An 18,131-nucleotide genomic window follows, 5' to 3' on the forward strand; every position below is an offset into this window, starting at 1 on the left:
AAAATAATAATTTTTCATGGATAACTCAAATAATAGATCCGTCTCACAAATACGACCCATGAGACCATCTCACAAAAGTTTTTGCCTACTTTATATTACACCTAAACTTAAATTTTACATGATGAATTACAAAAGTACACTTAAATCTAATTATCTTTCATTTTTTTATTGTCTATTACTTTAAAAAGGAAAATTATTATCTGAGTATAACTTTAAATTTACATCTGATATGACTATAAAAATTTTAATCTGATATGTTGCTTTGATTCATTTCCTCTCTTTTCAAACATCATTAAATAATTCCCCACTATCATATTTATTTCTTCCACTTAAAATATCTGCATACAGGCCACTTACTTAACCCCAAAGTCCAAACCCCAACGGCCTACCAACAAATCCACAACTTTTTAAATGAAAAAGAGCAAAAGAATTAAAAGATTATTTACATAAAAGTATCATATCATATTTAAACCACAAATTACTCAAATAATCTCCTCATTTATAATTTTTATGTTGAGTTTTTTTTTTTTTTTTTTTTGGAGAATCTACGTTGAAGAGTGAGTCTCATATGAGATCTCATGGTTCTTAATCTGTGAGACGGGTCAACCCTACCCATATTCACAATAAAAAGTAATATTTTTAGCATAAAAAGTAATACTCTTTTATGGATGACCCAAATAAGAGATCCGTCTCACAAATACGACCCGTGAGACTGTCACACACAAGTTTTTGCCCTACGTTGAATGACTTTTTTTTTTTTTGTATTACAATTCGGAATGGGGTAATTATTGTTTCCGAGGTTCGAATCCCAGGCCTCTCCCTTGATGGAAGTACTGAAAAATATAGTCATTTTAAATTATATTTTCATACAAACTTCTATTATATTGTCCCACAAATCAATTTTATTATACGAGTATCAAATCTGAACCAACTCATAAAAAATATTATTTTTATATCAAAAGTATTATTTTTTTTATCTTATATAGAACGATTCAATGTGTCTCCTATATATAATCAAAGAGACCGTGTCACGAAAACTTATCGTTTAAAATCGTTGTATTTGTACATCACAACTTCTCTTCCAGAGGAAATTTAACCCACCATAGTGTTGTCCTTCTGGCATCAATTTATGAACCAAAAATTGTTTAAAAAATCCCAAACAAATTGTGTGCGTCCGTCCAAAGTGGGAGAGAAGAAAGTAGTCACATGACATGATCCCCCATCACGAGTATTCTCCCTTTTCACCGGCTGTTACTCAATTAGCTATATTTATGGTGGCATGCAGAGAGATGAAGATAGATCAGTATTCTCAGCCAAGAACCGGAGAAAAAATGATTTTATTTGTTTTTCGGGGATATTAGTAAATATCGTGGACCTTCTGATTCTGAAACCCTACTCTGTGTGTGTTCTCTTCGGTTTCTGTGGCTGGCTTGGAAGTTTCAATGGTCGCAGAATGCCCTGTCCTACAAAGGGCATCTTTTCGTTCTCCAGATCTGTCGATTTGTGTTGTAAATTGCGAATCTTTCGTCAAGAAAATTGATGGGGTCTGTTTCTTTGGTGCAGCTTTGGTTGCGTAATGGAATTGAGCTGACAGAAGAGAGTGAGCATACGTAAGGCGATTGTATAAAGAGTATACTTTGGTGTTTACGTGTGCTCACTTCTCTTACCGTCAGCTTCCATATCTATAATTATACGTATTTATTCTTCGGCTATCTATTATGACTACACTGCAACATATACAGGCTCCTATCTTTTTCTTTGGAAAAAGCTGAAACGCAAGGTTAAAGGAGGTTGAAATTAGGGGCTTTAATTCAGATGGATCAAGTTTATCCACAATGCACACGCGGTCACGCTGACAAACTGAAGTGTTTTGCATATATTTTGGGCAAAGAAGAGGAAATTCATGTCAGATTTTGTGAAAGTTTATATCCCATTTCTCCTCTATTCACGGCATGTTTATTGATGTGATTGTTTTGAATTTTTTATTTATCATATCTCTTGCTAATCTCTCATCGTATGATATATAAAATTTATTATTTATTGGGATTGAGCTTTGAGGCGTGACTTTTGATGCTGCTGTTTGAAAGGACGACCTGGATTTGGGAAGGTACGCCTGGTTACTATTCTGCTTTAACGGAAAAAACTTGTGTTTTTATTTGTTCTAGGGCAGTCTGTTAAATTGAATACTTTTAAAACTCCATAATATTTGTCAATTTTTTCCTGTCATTCTGCAACCCAAAGAAAATACAGTGATCTTAATATTTGTCAATTTTTTCCTGTCATTCTGCAACCCAAAGAAAATACAGTGATCTGCTGAAAAATTTCCTCCATTTCCTTCTTATCATTTCTCTGTTCAATCCCGGGACGAAATCTTGGGTTTCTTTTAGCTTGTCGATATCTTTTTTTCTTAGATTTGTTTGTTGAATTTTCCTGAAGGGATAAATGTAATTTTACCTTGGCTATATTTTAAGTGACTTCTTCTCTTTTTCAGATCAAGGATTATCTTTGAGGTAAAGAAAATGGTTATGGCTGCAACTCAAGTATGGCAAGATTTCGGTTTCCTTCACTGGACAGATACGCATGCAATCATGCTGTTGACCAGAGAAGAAAATTTCGATGTGCAGGTTAATTATTAGGAAAAGATCCCTTTTTTTGTCAATTATTTCTTTAATTACTCAAGTATTTGATTGAGACGATTTTCTTGAATTGCAGATAACATATGGTGCTTTTCATATTTTTAATTTTCTGAAACTTAATTCTTCAGGTACTTTTCATATTTTTACTCCTTTTATTACAGAAGTTCAGATTCAAAGCTGATGTTTTAAACATTCATGAATAATCTGAGAACTCATGTGTGTAGAATTTATGTTGTGATTTAATAAAAGGAGTTAGATGTTTGATTGAGGTTGTTTGCGTTCTTTCTATTATTTAGTTTGCCCTATGTGTACCTTTAATGAACTCCCTTTTAAGGTAAATGGCTGATTATTTATTGTGCAGTATAAATTGAATATTTTTTAAATATGAAATTTTAATCCATATTTCAAAAATCGAAGCTAATATACACACACACAAGCGCGCGCACAATTAACCGTGCGGATATTGTTGCTGATTGTCATGCTTTAATTGTCTGGGCAGAAGAAGAAACTCTAAATTGGATGGAATCTGCTAATCATCTTGATAATGATAGGCTAAGTTTTGACTTGAGATTTCCTTGTCTACTTGATGGATTAGGAAAAAAGTAGCTAAACATTACACATATGTTCGTTTTGTTTTCGATTTTTACAATATCTTACAAAAATAATATTAAAATAGCATCATAAAAAGAGAGAAAAATGTTACTACGACTTTCCATTGATCTTCCAAATAATATGAAATTTTTATTTCTGGTGGTTAAACCCAACTGCCTATCTATTTTTCATAAACTTACAATGTTGAATTTAGTAGTAGCGTAGTGTACTCTTTTATCCTTTGTATTTAATCTGAAAATGGTGTAAGTGTTCAAGAAAATTTATGAGGATCAATCCTGGCACCAGTCTCCCTCGACCATTGTGGATTAGTTTGTTTTTCTGAGGAAAAGATTGAAAATTAAGACTATGGCATACGTATTATAACTGTTTATTTGTTATGTTAATTAAAGAATAAGATCATGATCAATTATAAAGTGAAACAAATTAAAAATGAATCTGGTTGATTCCGGGACTTGAACTCCAAAAGTTACGTGAACTATGAAGATGTCCATTTTAGCTAGTCTTAATCTTACAAGTTAGCAATTTTCGAAATTCGTCATCCCATGCCTTATTCGTAGTTGAAGAAACAAAGGGTAAGAAAACCAAGTGAAATGAAAGGGCCGTCTCTTTTTGAGGATCATAACTGGAAAAAAAAATTGATATGTGTTTGTCGATTAAAACAGCGACGTTCTCATTTTAGTTTTAAGGCTGAAGGATGTACCAACTCATTACAATATAGTTAAAACAAAAAACCGTCAATATGATCTTTTGTTGCACACTTGAGTAACTTTGGACTGCCTTGTCTTATTGTGAGTAGTTGCTTAATAAGTTCTAAGATTGATATATGTTGAATCTGTGTTTGCCTAATATAATGGAATAATTTCATTGATGTTAGTTCCGTGTGTAAACATTTTTATATCTATTAGTTTTGCTTCTTGAAATAAATATATTTTTTCTGAAAAAATTCCTAAAACATTTGAATGTCTGCCAAGGGGTTTTATCCAGAAAAGAAATCTCAATTTTCTTGTCCTTGGAAGGCCCAGTTAACTAGAACAACTACCATCAGATTACTTGGCTTTCTGCAGCAGATTTTGAATTAGAGCAGCCTTCAAGTGACATAAAGTAAAGACGAACCGAGATAAGAAATAGGAAGAGTGCCTTGTTGAGAACCAGTAAAAGTGTATGCAATTACATATGTGCTTTGTCCTAAAATAGTTGGAAGTTGTTTCCACCAAATGTTGAAGGCGATGTTTGCAAATGTTTTAAAAGTGATTATGGACTTTTCTTTTACAAAGTTTTGCAAATTTGTAAAGAAAAATTCATAATCATTTTTTAAAATAAAGTTGCAAGCACGACCGAACTCCATAAGCCAAACTTCATGATCAGAATTTGTTTCCATGTTCGATGTACATTCACTATGAACTCGAAAATATTATTAGCTAGAATTTTTTATCTAGCATCAATTCCATACCTTATAAGAGTTTTTATAGGTTGGGTTGGATAGAATATGTCTCGCAAAATTGACTCATAAGACGGTTTTATAAGAGTTTTGTGTACTATAACTCTATTTATAAATCTGGTGAAAGCTTCCATTATTGATGAATTTAGAAACGCTGAATAAAAACCATTGCTTTAGTTATAACCCTTCGAGTGCTAACAATAACCATGTTTAGTTAAGAAACATTTGAAACGGTCTTCAAAATCTCCTTTTAGAAATACGATTTCGAAATCCAGCATCACCATAAAACAACTTCTGAAGCTCAAATGTTCAGAAGCAGTTTCTGTTATATGACTAATTGCTAGTGTATATCTCAAGTTATAGACTATAGTGAGTAATGATGGTGTATTGCAAATCTTTCAAATCACACTGGTCCGAGGGGATGCATCAAACGGAAGTTTCTTAAAATTATAGGCTCTTGGGGCCCATTTTTTCCGGTGCTAAAAAGGCCACAATATATTTTTTTGTGCTTAAGCCACTTCGTTCTATGTCGACTTTGCCTCCTTTATTGATGGTTGGTGGCCACTAGTGTACAGTGATCGACAAATCTAACCTTTTCAACTCCTCTATTGAAAATAATTTTGTGGCTTATGTGGAGTTCCTCAAGTTTCATTGTGACTAGTTTGTATATACAACATTTAATTTACTTTAAGGCATTCACTGCCTTGGTTTAACTTACATGTTAGCAATTATATTAGGCCAAATATGATATTTTATTCACTATTTGCTCAAAATTTTGTTAAACCACAGCTTTAACTTATCTACTCGATGCTAATTGAAAAAAAAACTCTAAATCAACCAACACAACAAAGTTCGTTCAATTAAAAAGAAAATGAAAAAATTGCATAACAAATCATATATTCATCAAAGAAATGTGAAGGAACATATTTTATATAAAAGATCGAGGATAAATCAATGACTATTGATCTCCAAGTTTATTAGTGATAGTCTAGTTCAAAACAGTTCATGATGATTCATGATATGTTTTGGTCCTTTAAGTATTCAAATATTAGTTTTTGTGCATTAGCTTTAAAGTTCTGGGTATTTTGGTTTGATTGTTGATGTGGTGCCGCCTACAAGACTCACCAACAATTTTCGATGTCATGTCAGCATTTTCCATTGACATATCAACATTTTTTGATGTCACGTCAGCGCTAATGAATAGAATTAAAAGCCAAAAAAATAAAAATTACTTCAGCAAAACCAAACTTTGCTTATTTATATATCAAAACCCAAAATCGTATGAGTTAGTGAACCAAAAAATTTATTTTCCCTTGGTCTATATGATTTAGGTAGTGGAGAGGGAGGGTTTATAATTTTCTCCAACAAATTGTTATGATATGGTTCAGTTTATGCATGTAAAAGCAATTAATTCTTGAAGAATGTTAATTGCTTTTGTGTATTTTCTTTTATGTGTTTGTGTTTCTAGAGAGATCGAAGAGAATATTTGTATTAAGATTGCACAATGGATCCTACTCATTTAGCCTCTTTACTCATAACGAGATGCCCAACTATGGGTTAAAGCATTACTCATTTGGCGTTCCACGTCGCAACCTTCTTGGTCTATAGTTTGAATGACACCAGGTATGAATTTATTTCAGATGCGTTCAGTGATTTCTTTCCATTTGAGGAATGGTTCTATCCATGTATTTAAATCAGAATTTGTGTCATTTCTGGAGAACATTCACCTTTAGTTTTATACATACAATAAAGGGTTTTGCTCTAGAAGACAACTACTTTCCGAGGTAGAGTATAAATTTTAACTAGGTGTTTCTTGTCAAAATGACTTAACTGTATCAAACTATTTTATCTTTAGTGTTGGTATTCTCAAATTTTCTCTTTGTAATTCTTTTTTTGGGGAGTTAAGATTTGATTAATTATCTTTGGTTTACCATTATTTAAAGTGGAAAGGTGATTAAGTGAAGTGGATGATGGGATTTCAAGTCTTTCGGTTTCATCAATAAGATTTTATGCCATTTTCTTTCGCAATCATTCATAGTTTTGATATTCGCTCATTTCAATTTAATTAATAGAGACTAAAAATTTAGGACACTAAATCTGAATGACATATTCTTGTTTTGCTGTGCGCCTCTTGTCCTATTTATTTTCTATATTTTGTTATACATAATCGAGGTTTACCACATAAGATTTTTTGGTCAGTTGGATTTAAGGCAGTGAATTATTTGGTTTTATTTTGCCATGCCTTCTTCTATTCTTATTGTTTTTCATTCAGATTTTGTAATATAAACGAAATCTATTTCACCGTATTCAATTTGAAATTCAAGTATAATAATTAAACTTACCTTAATTTGTTTTTGGGTAGGTCGTATCGTCGTCTATAAAAACATTGCCTTGTATCCGTAAAACTCATGAATAAGAAAGTTTCTGTTCAGTAATCAACCTTGACAAGTCCATTCCATTTTTCTCTTCTTTTAGGAGATCGATTCATTAATAGCGAAATCAGGTGAGTGTATAAAGATTTTATGTATGAAGGGCAAGGAAGATTTTATATTTCATTGTGATAAATCATGTTACAATTTTGAACAGATTTATTTCTTTTAATTTTTTTTCCAGATCAAGCAAGATTGCCTTTTGTTGAATGTTTCGCGGTTTTTATTGGCTTCAAAAAATTTCCAGATGTTTTAAATTACTCTTTTAGTGTTTATTCGGTTCATTCACGTATGTCGTTTAACAGTTGCACTACCCCCACTTCTGCAGAATTCTTGACCGTGCTAAATACATACATCCTTAAATTAATCAATGTTCGGAAATTAAATTTTGTATCAATTTTTTTTTTCATGTCTTAACCAAGTATTTTGGTAGAGTAATTTTTTTTTCTGTAAATGGAGGTGTTTAAGGTCATGTGTTACGTTTATAGGCATAATGAGTACTTAAACAAGGCTTCTTTCGTTATGACAGAACGCAAACTTCTTGCGCGAGTTTTGGAAACTTGTCTTAAAATTGATCCAACTCAAGCATTGGTATTAGAATATGTCTTTCTACATTGTTTTTGGAAATTATTGTTTGATTTTTACCGTTTTCTAATATAATTAGCGTGTGTTAACTATAAGATTATTATGCTTGCTTCCAGGTATGAGTATTTTGTGAAGCATTTTGAATCTCAGACAAAAAGAAAAAGAATGGATACAGTAAAGTTGTTATTTGTCTTTTTTTTTTTTAATTTTTTTTTTATTTATGCTTGTAGCATGCTCAAAAAAAATATAGGGTATAGTTTTGTCTTTCACATTATGCTTATTTGCCTGTATGTTCTGTTTGTATGTTTATTATAACATCGACCGTAGGGATAAAAGAGACATAGGTCCAAAGACAGAGTCAAAAAAGGATTTTTCGTCTATATTAATCATGCATGATCTCGAATGTCCTACATAGACATAGTACTTTGTCATCAGACTTGAGAGGATTTTATGTATCAGATTGAATGCCGAGTTTCCCAATACTCGCAACCACTTCTCCTCAATGGAAAAGATTTGTTCCAAATATCAGTTTCTTGCACTAACATGAATGTTTTACCAGATTCATCATGGAAGAAGAGCAAATTTCATTGGTTGTTACATCAAACTGCTCCTGCTCCTCTTTCTGAATCAGAGAGCAGCATTTACCAGTACTGTTCAGTTGAGTATGCGACAGTATATGATGCCTCCTGGTTGAAGCCAGGCGTGGTAAATCAACAGAATGGGTACTGGGGTGCATACTTATGTGCCAACAATGAACACATTTGGCTTGGATCTTTTGAAACCGAGGATGAAGCTGCATTTATGGCTCACAAAACGGCATCCGTCGAGTTTTGTGACGCACCACCACAGTTCTGGAGTCATCTCTCCACTGGTGAAGTCATCAACATGACCATGGACAGCTCATATGATACAAACTTTCCGAATAATTTGGCGGCTCAAGTTCAGGAAAAGCCTGATTCGGCAGCTTTGCCCGATACCTCAGGCTACAACTTGCGGCGACTTTTCATGAAGGTGCTCACACCTAGCGATGCGGGTAAGCTTAACCGTCTTGTGATTCCAAAAAGGTACGCCGTTAGGCATTTCCCTAAAATATGTGAAAATGAAGGCGTCAACGAAGATGTAGAGGTCATGTTTTTCGACATGTCCATGAAGATATGGAAGTTTCGGTACTGCTATTGGAATAGTAGCCAAAGCTACGTTTTTACCAGAGGCTGGAATGGCTTTTTGAAAGAAAAGTGTTTGAAACCAAAGGATATGGTTATTTTCTGGGCCTACGAGCGCAGCGACGGCATGAATGATGTTGGTAAACTGTATGTTATAGATGTGTTATATAACAACAATGCTGGAGATGGCCAGATTGGAGATGTCACCGACAACGGTGGTCCGTCGGAACTGCTGATGGGGCAGGCTGGTGACGGTGGTCATGGAAATGAAGAAATTGGGAGAATGGATGCACAGCATGGTGGTTTTGAAGAGAAGGGTGTCAAACTTTTTGGGGTGAATATTATTTGAAGTGCTTGTTTGATTATTCAAAGGAGCAACACCAACTATTTCTAAATAAATTGCTCCATACAATGTCAATTTTATAATAATAATAATAATAATGTTTTGTATCTGCATAATCTTTTTTCTCATCTAAAATCTTTTTCGCTCTAAGATTTGTACACTTTTTTATTCAGTAAGCTATCATTTTTAATCAATTCTTTCCTGAAAATTTTTTATTATATTTTTTTTTGGAAAATGAACTTATAATTGAGGAGTTGACCTCCGAGAAACCAAGTTTACCATCTATCACTTCTTCACTGGTAGGAATTTTTTTTATAATTTAAAAAATCAAAATGTGTCTAGTAAATTTCGAAATAATATATTCATTCACAAATTACAATTTTTTTGTATGTTTGTATTTTTTGATATTTTATATTATCAAATTTTAGTTGTAATCAAGAGCAACGGGACCGGTCACTGCCAATTTTTTATTTTTTTTTGTAAATATTCTTCTATCTAAATTATTTATTTATACATTGTCCTCTTTGTTCACCCACCGAAATGTTTAGCAGTAACTCTTTTATTTAAATAATTAAATTATCCTCAATACTATTTCTTTCAATTTTATAATAATTCTACAAGTAAGAATAATAAATAAAAAAACAAAATGATAAAAACACGATATAAATCTTAAACGAATTTACTCAATTATCATTTATTTCCAAATATATTTTCTCTTTTATCTATCTTTAAATTCTTGTCTTCTATTGTTTTAAGATGCTAACATTTAAAATTTTTCAATATCTCACTTCATTTATTTTGTTGAAAATTAGTAAATTATTAATGTATATTGAAAAAGTTCACGAGTTTGAAATTTTAAAAAATCGAATACAATTTATAATGGTTAACATAATAAATAATTGAAAATTTTGTGATTATAAGTATGTATAAGCATGTATCGAGGAAAAGAGCTGAAAGATGTCTCAACAAGGTGCATTGCCGCTGGTAACAAGGCTACCAGCAAAGCTTAGGAAAAATAAAACAAGGATAATGTGAAGCACTTCAATCGTGATTAGTCCATCGTAATTTGTATATTACTCGGTGACTTGTGGATCCTCTCCAACTAGCTCACTGCAGGCTTTGCCTTCCTGCAGATGAAAACATTTATGTTTTCATGTTCGATTTCGATCAAGATTGCATCTTGGATTAAGTTGCTCATGAAATGAAAAACATTTAATTTCTTCGGAGATTCAACATGAGTTCTTCAGTGGAATGAGGCCCTCCGAGTCCTCGGTGACCAGTCCCTGAACAACCCACTTCACTCGAGTATTTTTGCTTGTGATATGTGTAGAAACTTTCTTGTCCCAGATTGCCTGCATCACAAAAGGGGACTTCCAATTCCTGATCGTCCATGCTAGAAGCACCTTTTGACAGTCAGTAAGCAAAAACTTGTGTGAGACGGTCTCACGGGTCGTATTTTGTGAGATGAATATTAAATTTCTAGGTATCAATGATAGAATTTTCCCTACATAAATTAAAAGTTATTTTTTTTCTAATTCTAATGCAATTGATAAATGTTTCTGAAACTACTATCAGGCCAGGGTTCTTCGATTCTACCACATAGGTAGGACCACGACCTTTAATCCAAGGGCTACAAGGATCCACGTACATTTGTTCAATGCCCCGCACATTGCACATTTGCACTACATGAAAAAAAAATGCGGCCTCTTTGTAGCCCTTGGATTAACACTTGGGGCACTACACATAACATGGATATAGATATAGGATTAAATAGAAAGAATAGTCATCACTAGAGGCTCCAAAATTTGAGATGAATATCCATTAGGTCCTGTAAGATCTTGCTAAAGATCGCACAGATGCATGCACAGCCACGGGATATTTTCGTTTCGCTACACCATTTTTAGGAGCCTAAGGTTTTTTTAAACCACTGCAATTTCTGAAGCAGTTTTAAAACAGCTTCTAGAAAAACACTGCGATAGGATTAATCTTTTTTCATTGAAGCTATATCTCTTAACCATCAACTGAGTCCATGATGATGATTCGCCCGTAATGCTTTTAGAAAGATCGAAAAATTGACGATACTATATCATGTTAGTTTTATGAAGTTCTACTGATCTATTTTAGTGGCAAACTCTTCACTTTTGTTTCCGGGGTACTTGATTAGTCTAAGCTAAAGAATATTAAAATCGTGGTGGAGATTTCGTTTATGCGGAGAACTACAGACAACCCATAATTTGTAATGTTTACAGTTTCGTCTTAAATTTCACATTGATAATCAAGAGAATAGAATGTCAATCACTGTATGCACTATATGCACCAACAAGGATGAAGCACAAAACAAGAAGAGATGGAGTGGGTAAGATGCTAGATGAACAAGTCGTAGAATTAGCTCATATCATGAACAAATAACAGCATGCACTATTGGGAAATCTCTTGGTTCTAAAACATAACATACCTAGGTAAGTAATGATAACCTTGATTCTATTACATTTATTTAAAAATAAATAAACAATATCGAACTAGCTGTGGTGATTGCGACGCGACTTTTTTCCAACAAGTCCCAACCATTTGCTCAACAAGAAGTAGATAGAAATAGCAAGACATGCATGATTATAAAAGCTCGAAACATCCATGTTAAAACTCTCTTTCTTTTTTCAAATTTCACCTACAATGCAATAAATTTAGTCTCTTCTGCAGTCCAAAAAGAGGGAGCCTAGAAATTTTGCGAATTGAGTTGTCCATATAGGCATAACGGAAGACACTCCATAAGATGTGATTTCTATCAAATCATCATTCAAAGTACATTAATATCAATATGTTTTAAGAGTTTCGAAGACGACAGGTAAAACTCGTTCACAACTTTCGAATAACGCCTAATTACAACAGCTTCTAAATTAGTAACTTCTAGGTACCGACCACTTCTAAATACACTATAGATGTAGATGAGGAGCCTAGTCGCTCAGCATTTCTCTGAGCTATTATCAAGGTGGACTCTTTCTATAACTTCTTAATTCGTGCAAAAATAGGAAGACAGTCAACATATATACTCAACCCTTTTGTAGCCTAATACACTCGTACCATGATTATATGGCATGTATATATTCAAGCTATAAACATAGAATCAATAGCGATTTACCAAATCTTTTCAAAGCGCAATAAACGAAAGCAAACAATAGTCAACGATATTATGTATATTTTCCAGCTAATCACATCTTCTACATATATACACGAGTTTGAATTTTCAAAACACATCAACATGAAACAGATATACTATAGCACATAAAAACTTTAGGATCAACCGGCAGTACACCATAGATAAGGGATCATTCCTATTTAGTATTTGATGGAACTTTCGGGCTTAAAACTTCGACTACTTTATGTCAAGATTAGGCATCATAATGATGCCTCGCCTCTTAAGTTTCCTCATCTTCGTATAAAAGTGTTTCAGCTTGTGATGCAAATTGTTTGCTATGTTTTGAACTTGTAAGCTAATTAACTGAGTACATCCATCTCATGATAGCCAATATTATTTATTACCTTCTACTCAACGATCCTTCAAAATTTACAAGTTTCGCATTATCGGTTTTGCAGATTACGTACATACATTCTTATCTGGAATCCTATTCTCTCAGACTTCGCAAAGTCACATGAAAATAGCCACAGACACTAGATGTCTGCACGCACATAGACCTTAAAGACCATTAGTACTTTAAACTTGGAAAACAAGCGTGAATTCGACAAGTAAAAGAAAGAAGTTCAAGAATAAAGTATACAACATAATAACGTGAAAATCATAAGCAAAGATAGGCTCATCTCCCAGTTCCCCCAAAAAGAAAATTAATTGCACCAAGAAAATTTACCAGACTTATTTGATTAAAAAAATTTGACAAAAAATAATAATAATAATAATAATTTAGCATCAAATAGAAATTATGGTATATGCACATAATGGAACCATACCAGTAAACAATATTCTCCTCCTTCCATCTCCATGGTTCTAAAATCCTCATCCATCAGAAAGAACTGGACAAAAATATCTAGTTTATAAGAATATTAAAACGTGACATAAAATACAACTGATTAAATTAATTCTTCAGCTAGTAGGATACAAAAATCATATAAATCTGAAAATGAAAACACTGTTGAAAAAACAAACAAAAAAACAAAAACCCAACTTTTTGCAGTTCGAAAGAAAATATTAAAATAAATCCGAAAATGAAATCAAAGTCTTAAAAAAACCCATGATATTGCATATTGAACAAGAAACAGCTTTTTCGTCCGTTTTCAGCCATTAAAATACAAGATTCAGATGAACCTGAGAATCAATGTCACCCCACCCCAGAAAACATAATAATTCAATAGATTTTCCAGCAACAGAGACATAAGAAACAAATAACTTCAAGAATGAAATCATAAAAAATATCTAAAGTTTTTGCATTTTGAAACATAAATAGCTAGCAAAAAAAATAAAAAAGAAGAGGAAAAGGGAATTCAAATTATCACATCACTGCGTCTCTTTGAGGTGCAGAAAAAAAGGGTAAAAATGGAGATAACGTGATAAAGATGAGCGATAAGCTTCGGATTTAATTAAAAAAATTGGAGTTTTTAATTCTAAAGATTGCCCTAGTACTAAAAATACACAAGTTTATTTCCGTTAAAAGTAAGAACAGTAACCAGTCGTACCTTCTTCATTCCCATTTCGTCCTCCCAAAGCAACATCAAAAGTCACGCTTTAGGGTTCCATCAAATAATTAAACCATTTTGGGATAACATTATTTATTCTGAAACATAATTATTTTGAATCAAAAAAACAAAACCACTCTTTTTTTACACGGGAAATACGAAAATCGAGGAGGTGGCAGGCAGGTTGACCGAAAGGTCTTAACTAAATTATCTAGTGGCTAAGTCTGTTCTTAAGCACGTTTAATACCGAATTTCTACATTTCTCTCAACTTTTTTCAGATTTTATACGACAAATGTTGGATTGTATGACAAGAAAATGAAGAGAATATTAAGAACTATCAATGGCGATGTTTTATAGAAAAAGAAAACAATAGAGAAGGAAACTGACAGAAAAGAAGTGAGCATACGCATGCACAAAAGTATAAGCATCTACACAATTGCCTGCGTATGCTCACTCTCTTCTGTCAAGTGCCAAACTCTCTGTACTTATCTTTTGGAGAAAGATTTTCTATACTACTTCCCCGTACCAAGAAACTCCAAAACCCATTATCTTTCTCGCCAAGTGTTAGTAATCGATCGCACAAATTTGCTAGATCTGAGCAACAAAAAAAGGAACCCCCACTTTTCAGGAGATGATTCTGAGACACAAGCAAACATTTTGACATAGTAATATTTTGAGAAAGACTTAATTGTACCTGAAGCCATAGCAAAAAAAAAAGAACCCCCGGTCTAAAACTCATGTAACCACATAATTTATCTTGTTAAATCATAAAAAAATTAAACCGTTTGTGTACTTGAAGTCATTATCCTCATGACTTAAGAAAAACGAGTTTATGATCTTCCAATCTACGAATTAATCACTTTCTCATTAGTTCTATTTTCTATAAAGTGGTAAGAGAATAAGGATCCGATCATGACCAATATATATCGTTATCTTTTTATATTTATGTTTGAACTCATCATAAAATAAAAATTACATTTTAGTTATTTTAGTAAAGACAAAAACTTGTATGAGACGTTCTCACGGGTCGTATTTTGTGAGACGAATCTCTTATTTGGGTCATCCATGAAAAAATATTATTTTTTATGCTAAGATTATTACTTTTTATTCTAAATATCGGTAGGGTTGATCCGTCTCACAGATAAAGATTCGTGAGACCGTCTCACAAGAGACCTACTCTCGATTGGTAAACACAAATTACATTTTACTTTCTCCATATTAAAAAACACAACATATCAGATCTATTAAAATTCATTAACCAAAACCTTAAACTCGTATAATTAAAATTGACCCAACGTACCTTATCGGGTTAAGTTCCTGATTTGAAAAAAAAAACATCATGATTGATACAAATCCTTGAGTGACATCTCTCTCACAAATGATCGTTTTGGCGTTTAGCAGACTCCAAGTTCCTTTCATATCAGAGAGGGAGTGGAGCGTATAAGCTAAACTAATGGCGTTGGAATCTTGCAACCTTAATTATATGAATCTCAAAGAGTGAGGTGTCGATGGCGGGTTGGTTTTCATAGGATTACATTCCACTGAACCGAAAAGTTCCACTACCAGTGTTCGAACAAAAACCAATGGTTTGGATGAGTTAAATTAGTTTAAAATCAAGCAAATCGAAAAATGGTTCGATTTCAAGTATTAGATTTGAAAATAGTCCTAAATGTTTAGGTATTATATATATATATATATATATATATAATATATATATAATACCTAAACATTTAGGACTATTTTCAAATCTAATACTTGAAATCGAACCATTTTTCGATTTGCTTGATTTTAAACTAATTTAACTCATCCAAACCATATATATATATATATATATATATATATATATATATATATATATATATATATATATATATATATATATATATATATATGTCGGTAAAAAAAAGGACAAAAAAACATATAAGTTAAATAACCCAAAATAAAAAACATATACAAGTTACCTACCTAAAAATGAAAATTCACCATAATATGACTCGAAACGAAAAAACATGTAAAAATACAGAATTAAAAATATAAAAATGTAAATTACATTACCAAAATGTTGATTTTTCCGAATTTTTTTTATAAAATGGAACCAAAATCTAGTTGAACATTCTTAATAATCATAATGTTGTCTCGGGTATTTGGTTTCATTATTTTGGTCAATGACCAGGTTATGCTCTACCAAACTTAAATTTAAATTACGCCTAACTTGTTTAAAAAAATTCCTTAAAAAAAAAGAGTTATGATATTAATATAGCATATTAAAAAGACTTGCACCAAACATAAGTTTGACCCATGTAGAGGCTGAGCAAAATAGTCTTGAAAAAGCCCTCGGAGTATAAGTGAGTTGGTAAAGTTTGAGATAATGTAGATTGATTTAAAAAAATTCCTTAAAAAAAAAATTATGATATTAATATAGCATATTAAAAGACTTGCACCAAACATAAGTTTGACCCATGTAGAGGCTGAGCAAAATAGTCTTGAAAAAGCCCTCGGAGCATAAGTGAGTTGGTAAAGTTTGAGATAATGTAGATTGATATTTCTCGAATTCACAAGATCGATTCTCGTGTAAAACATATTTCTCATTGAAATATTGTGTAGTGACCCGTTCCAGAATCACCTACTAATCAAGAACTAAGCATGCAACTAACTTAATTAATAATAATCAGAGATAATTGCGGAAAAGGCCAACAAACGATAGTTATACAACCCAATCGAAAAATCCAGAACAACTCAACTAAACTGAAATATACTGGTACAACCATATCGAAACAAAAAGATACCGAAGAACTAAACCAACCAGCTACTCAACGTCCTCCTCCTCCTCCTCCTGAGCTGTCCAACCTGAGGCCTTCCCCGTGAGAATGGGGTGTCCAAGATAAACAAAACCGAGGACGTGAGCGATAAGAACGATCAGTACAAAAGCATGAGTATACAAACCTATATAAAATGCACATGCTATGATATGATACCAGGGTAGTCAAGAAACAGGAGTAACAAAGGATCTCAAAATGCTCAGTCTAGAGGCGCCAAGTGGATAGTGCCGCGCGGTACTCCTCTGGGTCACTGCATCCACTACAAGAACAGACGTGGACCAAAAATGTCCCGGATCACCGAAGCCCTCCCGACCCGTCGGCCACTGTGTACTCTCGGTGTCCATGCGTCCACAAGACAAGACAGGGCTGAGCGGCCCCACAAGATATAGCTTATCTCGAAAGAGATACAGCTCAACAGTAAAGGCTATCTCGAAGGAGATACGGCTCAACATGAAATGCAACATGCATCATAAAACGTGACATAATAGCATGCATCATATGACATATATCAATGCACCACATAATCATGCAACACATATAAGGATGTATACTCGACCAGGATATCTCGGATAGTACTTTCGTACCTCAAACCAGCAGATCCTAACAATCAGTCCTAGACTCACGCCTGCGTCCGCAGTCAGCCCACTGGTGCCGCTAGCTCCAAACTAGAGCACAGCTCCGCTACAACACTAGTAGCTCCCCGCTAGTGCCCGAACCTCGGAAAAAGACTAGAACCTGTCAGAAACGACTGAAATGCTCTGGAACACTCTGAAATGGCGAGTCACAAATGAAGCCTCGCGCCTCTATTTATAGCCAACGTTCGGACGCTCCGAACCACTTCGTACGATCCGATCCGGTACACTTCGGACGGTCCGAACCCTGATCGGACGATCCGAACCTTGCATGACTTCCATGAGTACAGCCATCTGTCTCGGACGATCCGAACCCCGATCGGACGATCCGAACTCTTCCACGTGTCCAGAACCCTTCCACGTGTCCAGCCACCTGTCTCGGACGGTCCGAACCCACTTCGGATGATCCGAACCCTCTTCGGACGATCCGAACCTGGTTCGGTCCTTCCGATCCCACCGAAAATATAATTAATCCAATAATTAACTCAAATTAGGTATCGGGATACTACATATTGTGAGTTATATGTTCTAGGGTCGGTGTTTGATCTCCTCTCTTTCGGGTCCTGTGGGGACCCGGACGCTAATTCATTCCTTAATTGTCTTTAGGAATATTTTAATCATTTATAATAAACAGGGTCTACATTTTTTTTTAAAATACAAAGCGGAAACGTAATGTAATTAAATTCAAATTACATATTAAACATAAACATACAATTATTGTATTATCTACAATAATTCAACTAGGTTCAACTACATATCAGTACTGAATCCTAAGTTGTTTCTGAATCTC

The 18,131-nt window shown here is 33.5% G+C and overlaps 1 protein-coding gene and 2 long non-coding RNA genes across 12 annotated transcripts; 2 read left to right on the plus strand and 1 right to left on the minus strand.

Annotated features, from left to right (window-relative positions):
- The first annotated feature begins 1,168 nt into the window (after positions 1-1,168).
- Positions 1,169-9,348, plus strand: LOC140842778 (AP2/ERF and B3 domain-containing transcription factor At1g51120-like). 7 transcript variants are annotated; one of them, XM_073210912.1, is made up of 6 exons: positions 1,169-1,640; positions 1,743-2,107; positions 2,437-2,624; positions 2,713-2,764; positions 6,155-6,309; positions 8,260-9,348. In XM_073210912.1, exons 5-6 carry the CDS (start codon positions 6,300-6,302, stop codon positions 9,210-9,212), a joined length of 963 nt encoding a protein of 320 aa, XP_073067013.1. In that variant the 5' UTR covers positions 1,169-1,640; positions 1,743-2,107; positions 2,437-2,624; positions 2,713-2,764; positions 6,155-6,299; the 3' UTR covers positions 9,213-9,348. The 7 variants fall into 7 exon arrangements, with proteins under 7 accessions (XP_073067013.1, XP_073067014.1, XP_073067015.1 ...); XM_073210913.1 differs by having other exon boundaries at positions 1,169-1,544; XM_073210914.1 differs by having other exon boundaries at positions 1,169-1,472.
- A 787-nt stretch (positions 9,349-10,135) lies between these two features.
- LOC140842780 (uncharacterized) lies at positions 10,136-14,703 on the minus strand. Of its 4 annotated transcripts, none has more exons than XR_012120487.1 (3): positions 14,585-14,703; positions 13,167-14,484; positions 10,136-10,609 (listed from the first exon to the last, which is right to left on the minus strand). It is a non-coding gene; the product is annotated as an uncharacterized lncRNA (long non-coding RNA). The 4 variants fall into 4 exon arrangements; XR_012120486.1 differs by lacking the exon at positions 14,585-14,703 and having other exon boundaries at positions 13,167-13,229; positions 13,890-14,578; XR_012120485.1 differs by lacking the exon at positions 14,585-14,703 and having other exon boundaries at positions 10,136-10,633; positions 13,167-13,229; positions 13,890-14,578.
- On the plus strand, positions 10,643-13,043 carry LOC140842781 (uncharacterized). The gene is made up of 2 exons (XR_012120488.1): positions 10,643-11,665; positions 11,730-13,043. It is a non-coding gene; the product is annotated as an uncharacterized lncRNA (long non-coding RNA).
- Positions 14,704-18,131: the final 3,428 nt, after the last annotated feature.

The sequence above is a fragment of the Primulina eburnea genome, chromosome 10 (assembly GCF_022965805.1).
Source record: "Primulina eburnea isolate SZY01 chromosome 10, ASM2296580v1, whole genome shotgun sequence".
In the NCBI taxonomy this organism is placed as follows: domain Eukaryota; kingdom Viridiplantae; phylum Streptophyta; class Magnoliopsida; order Lamiales; family Gesneriaceae; genus Primulina; species Primulina eburnea.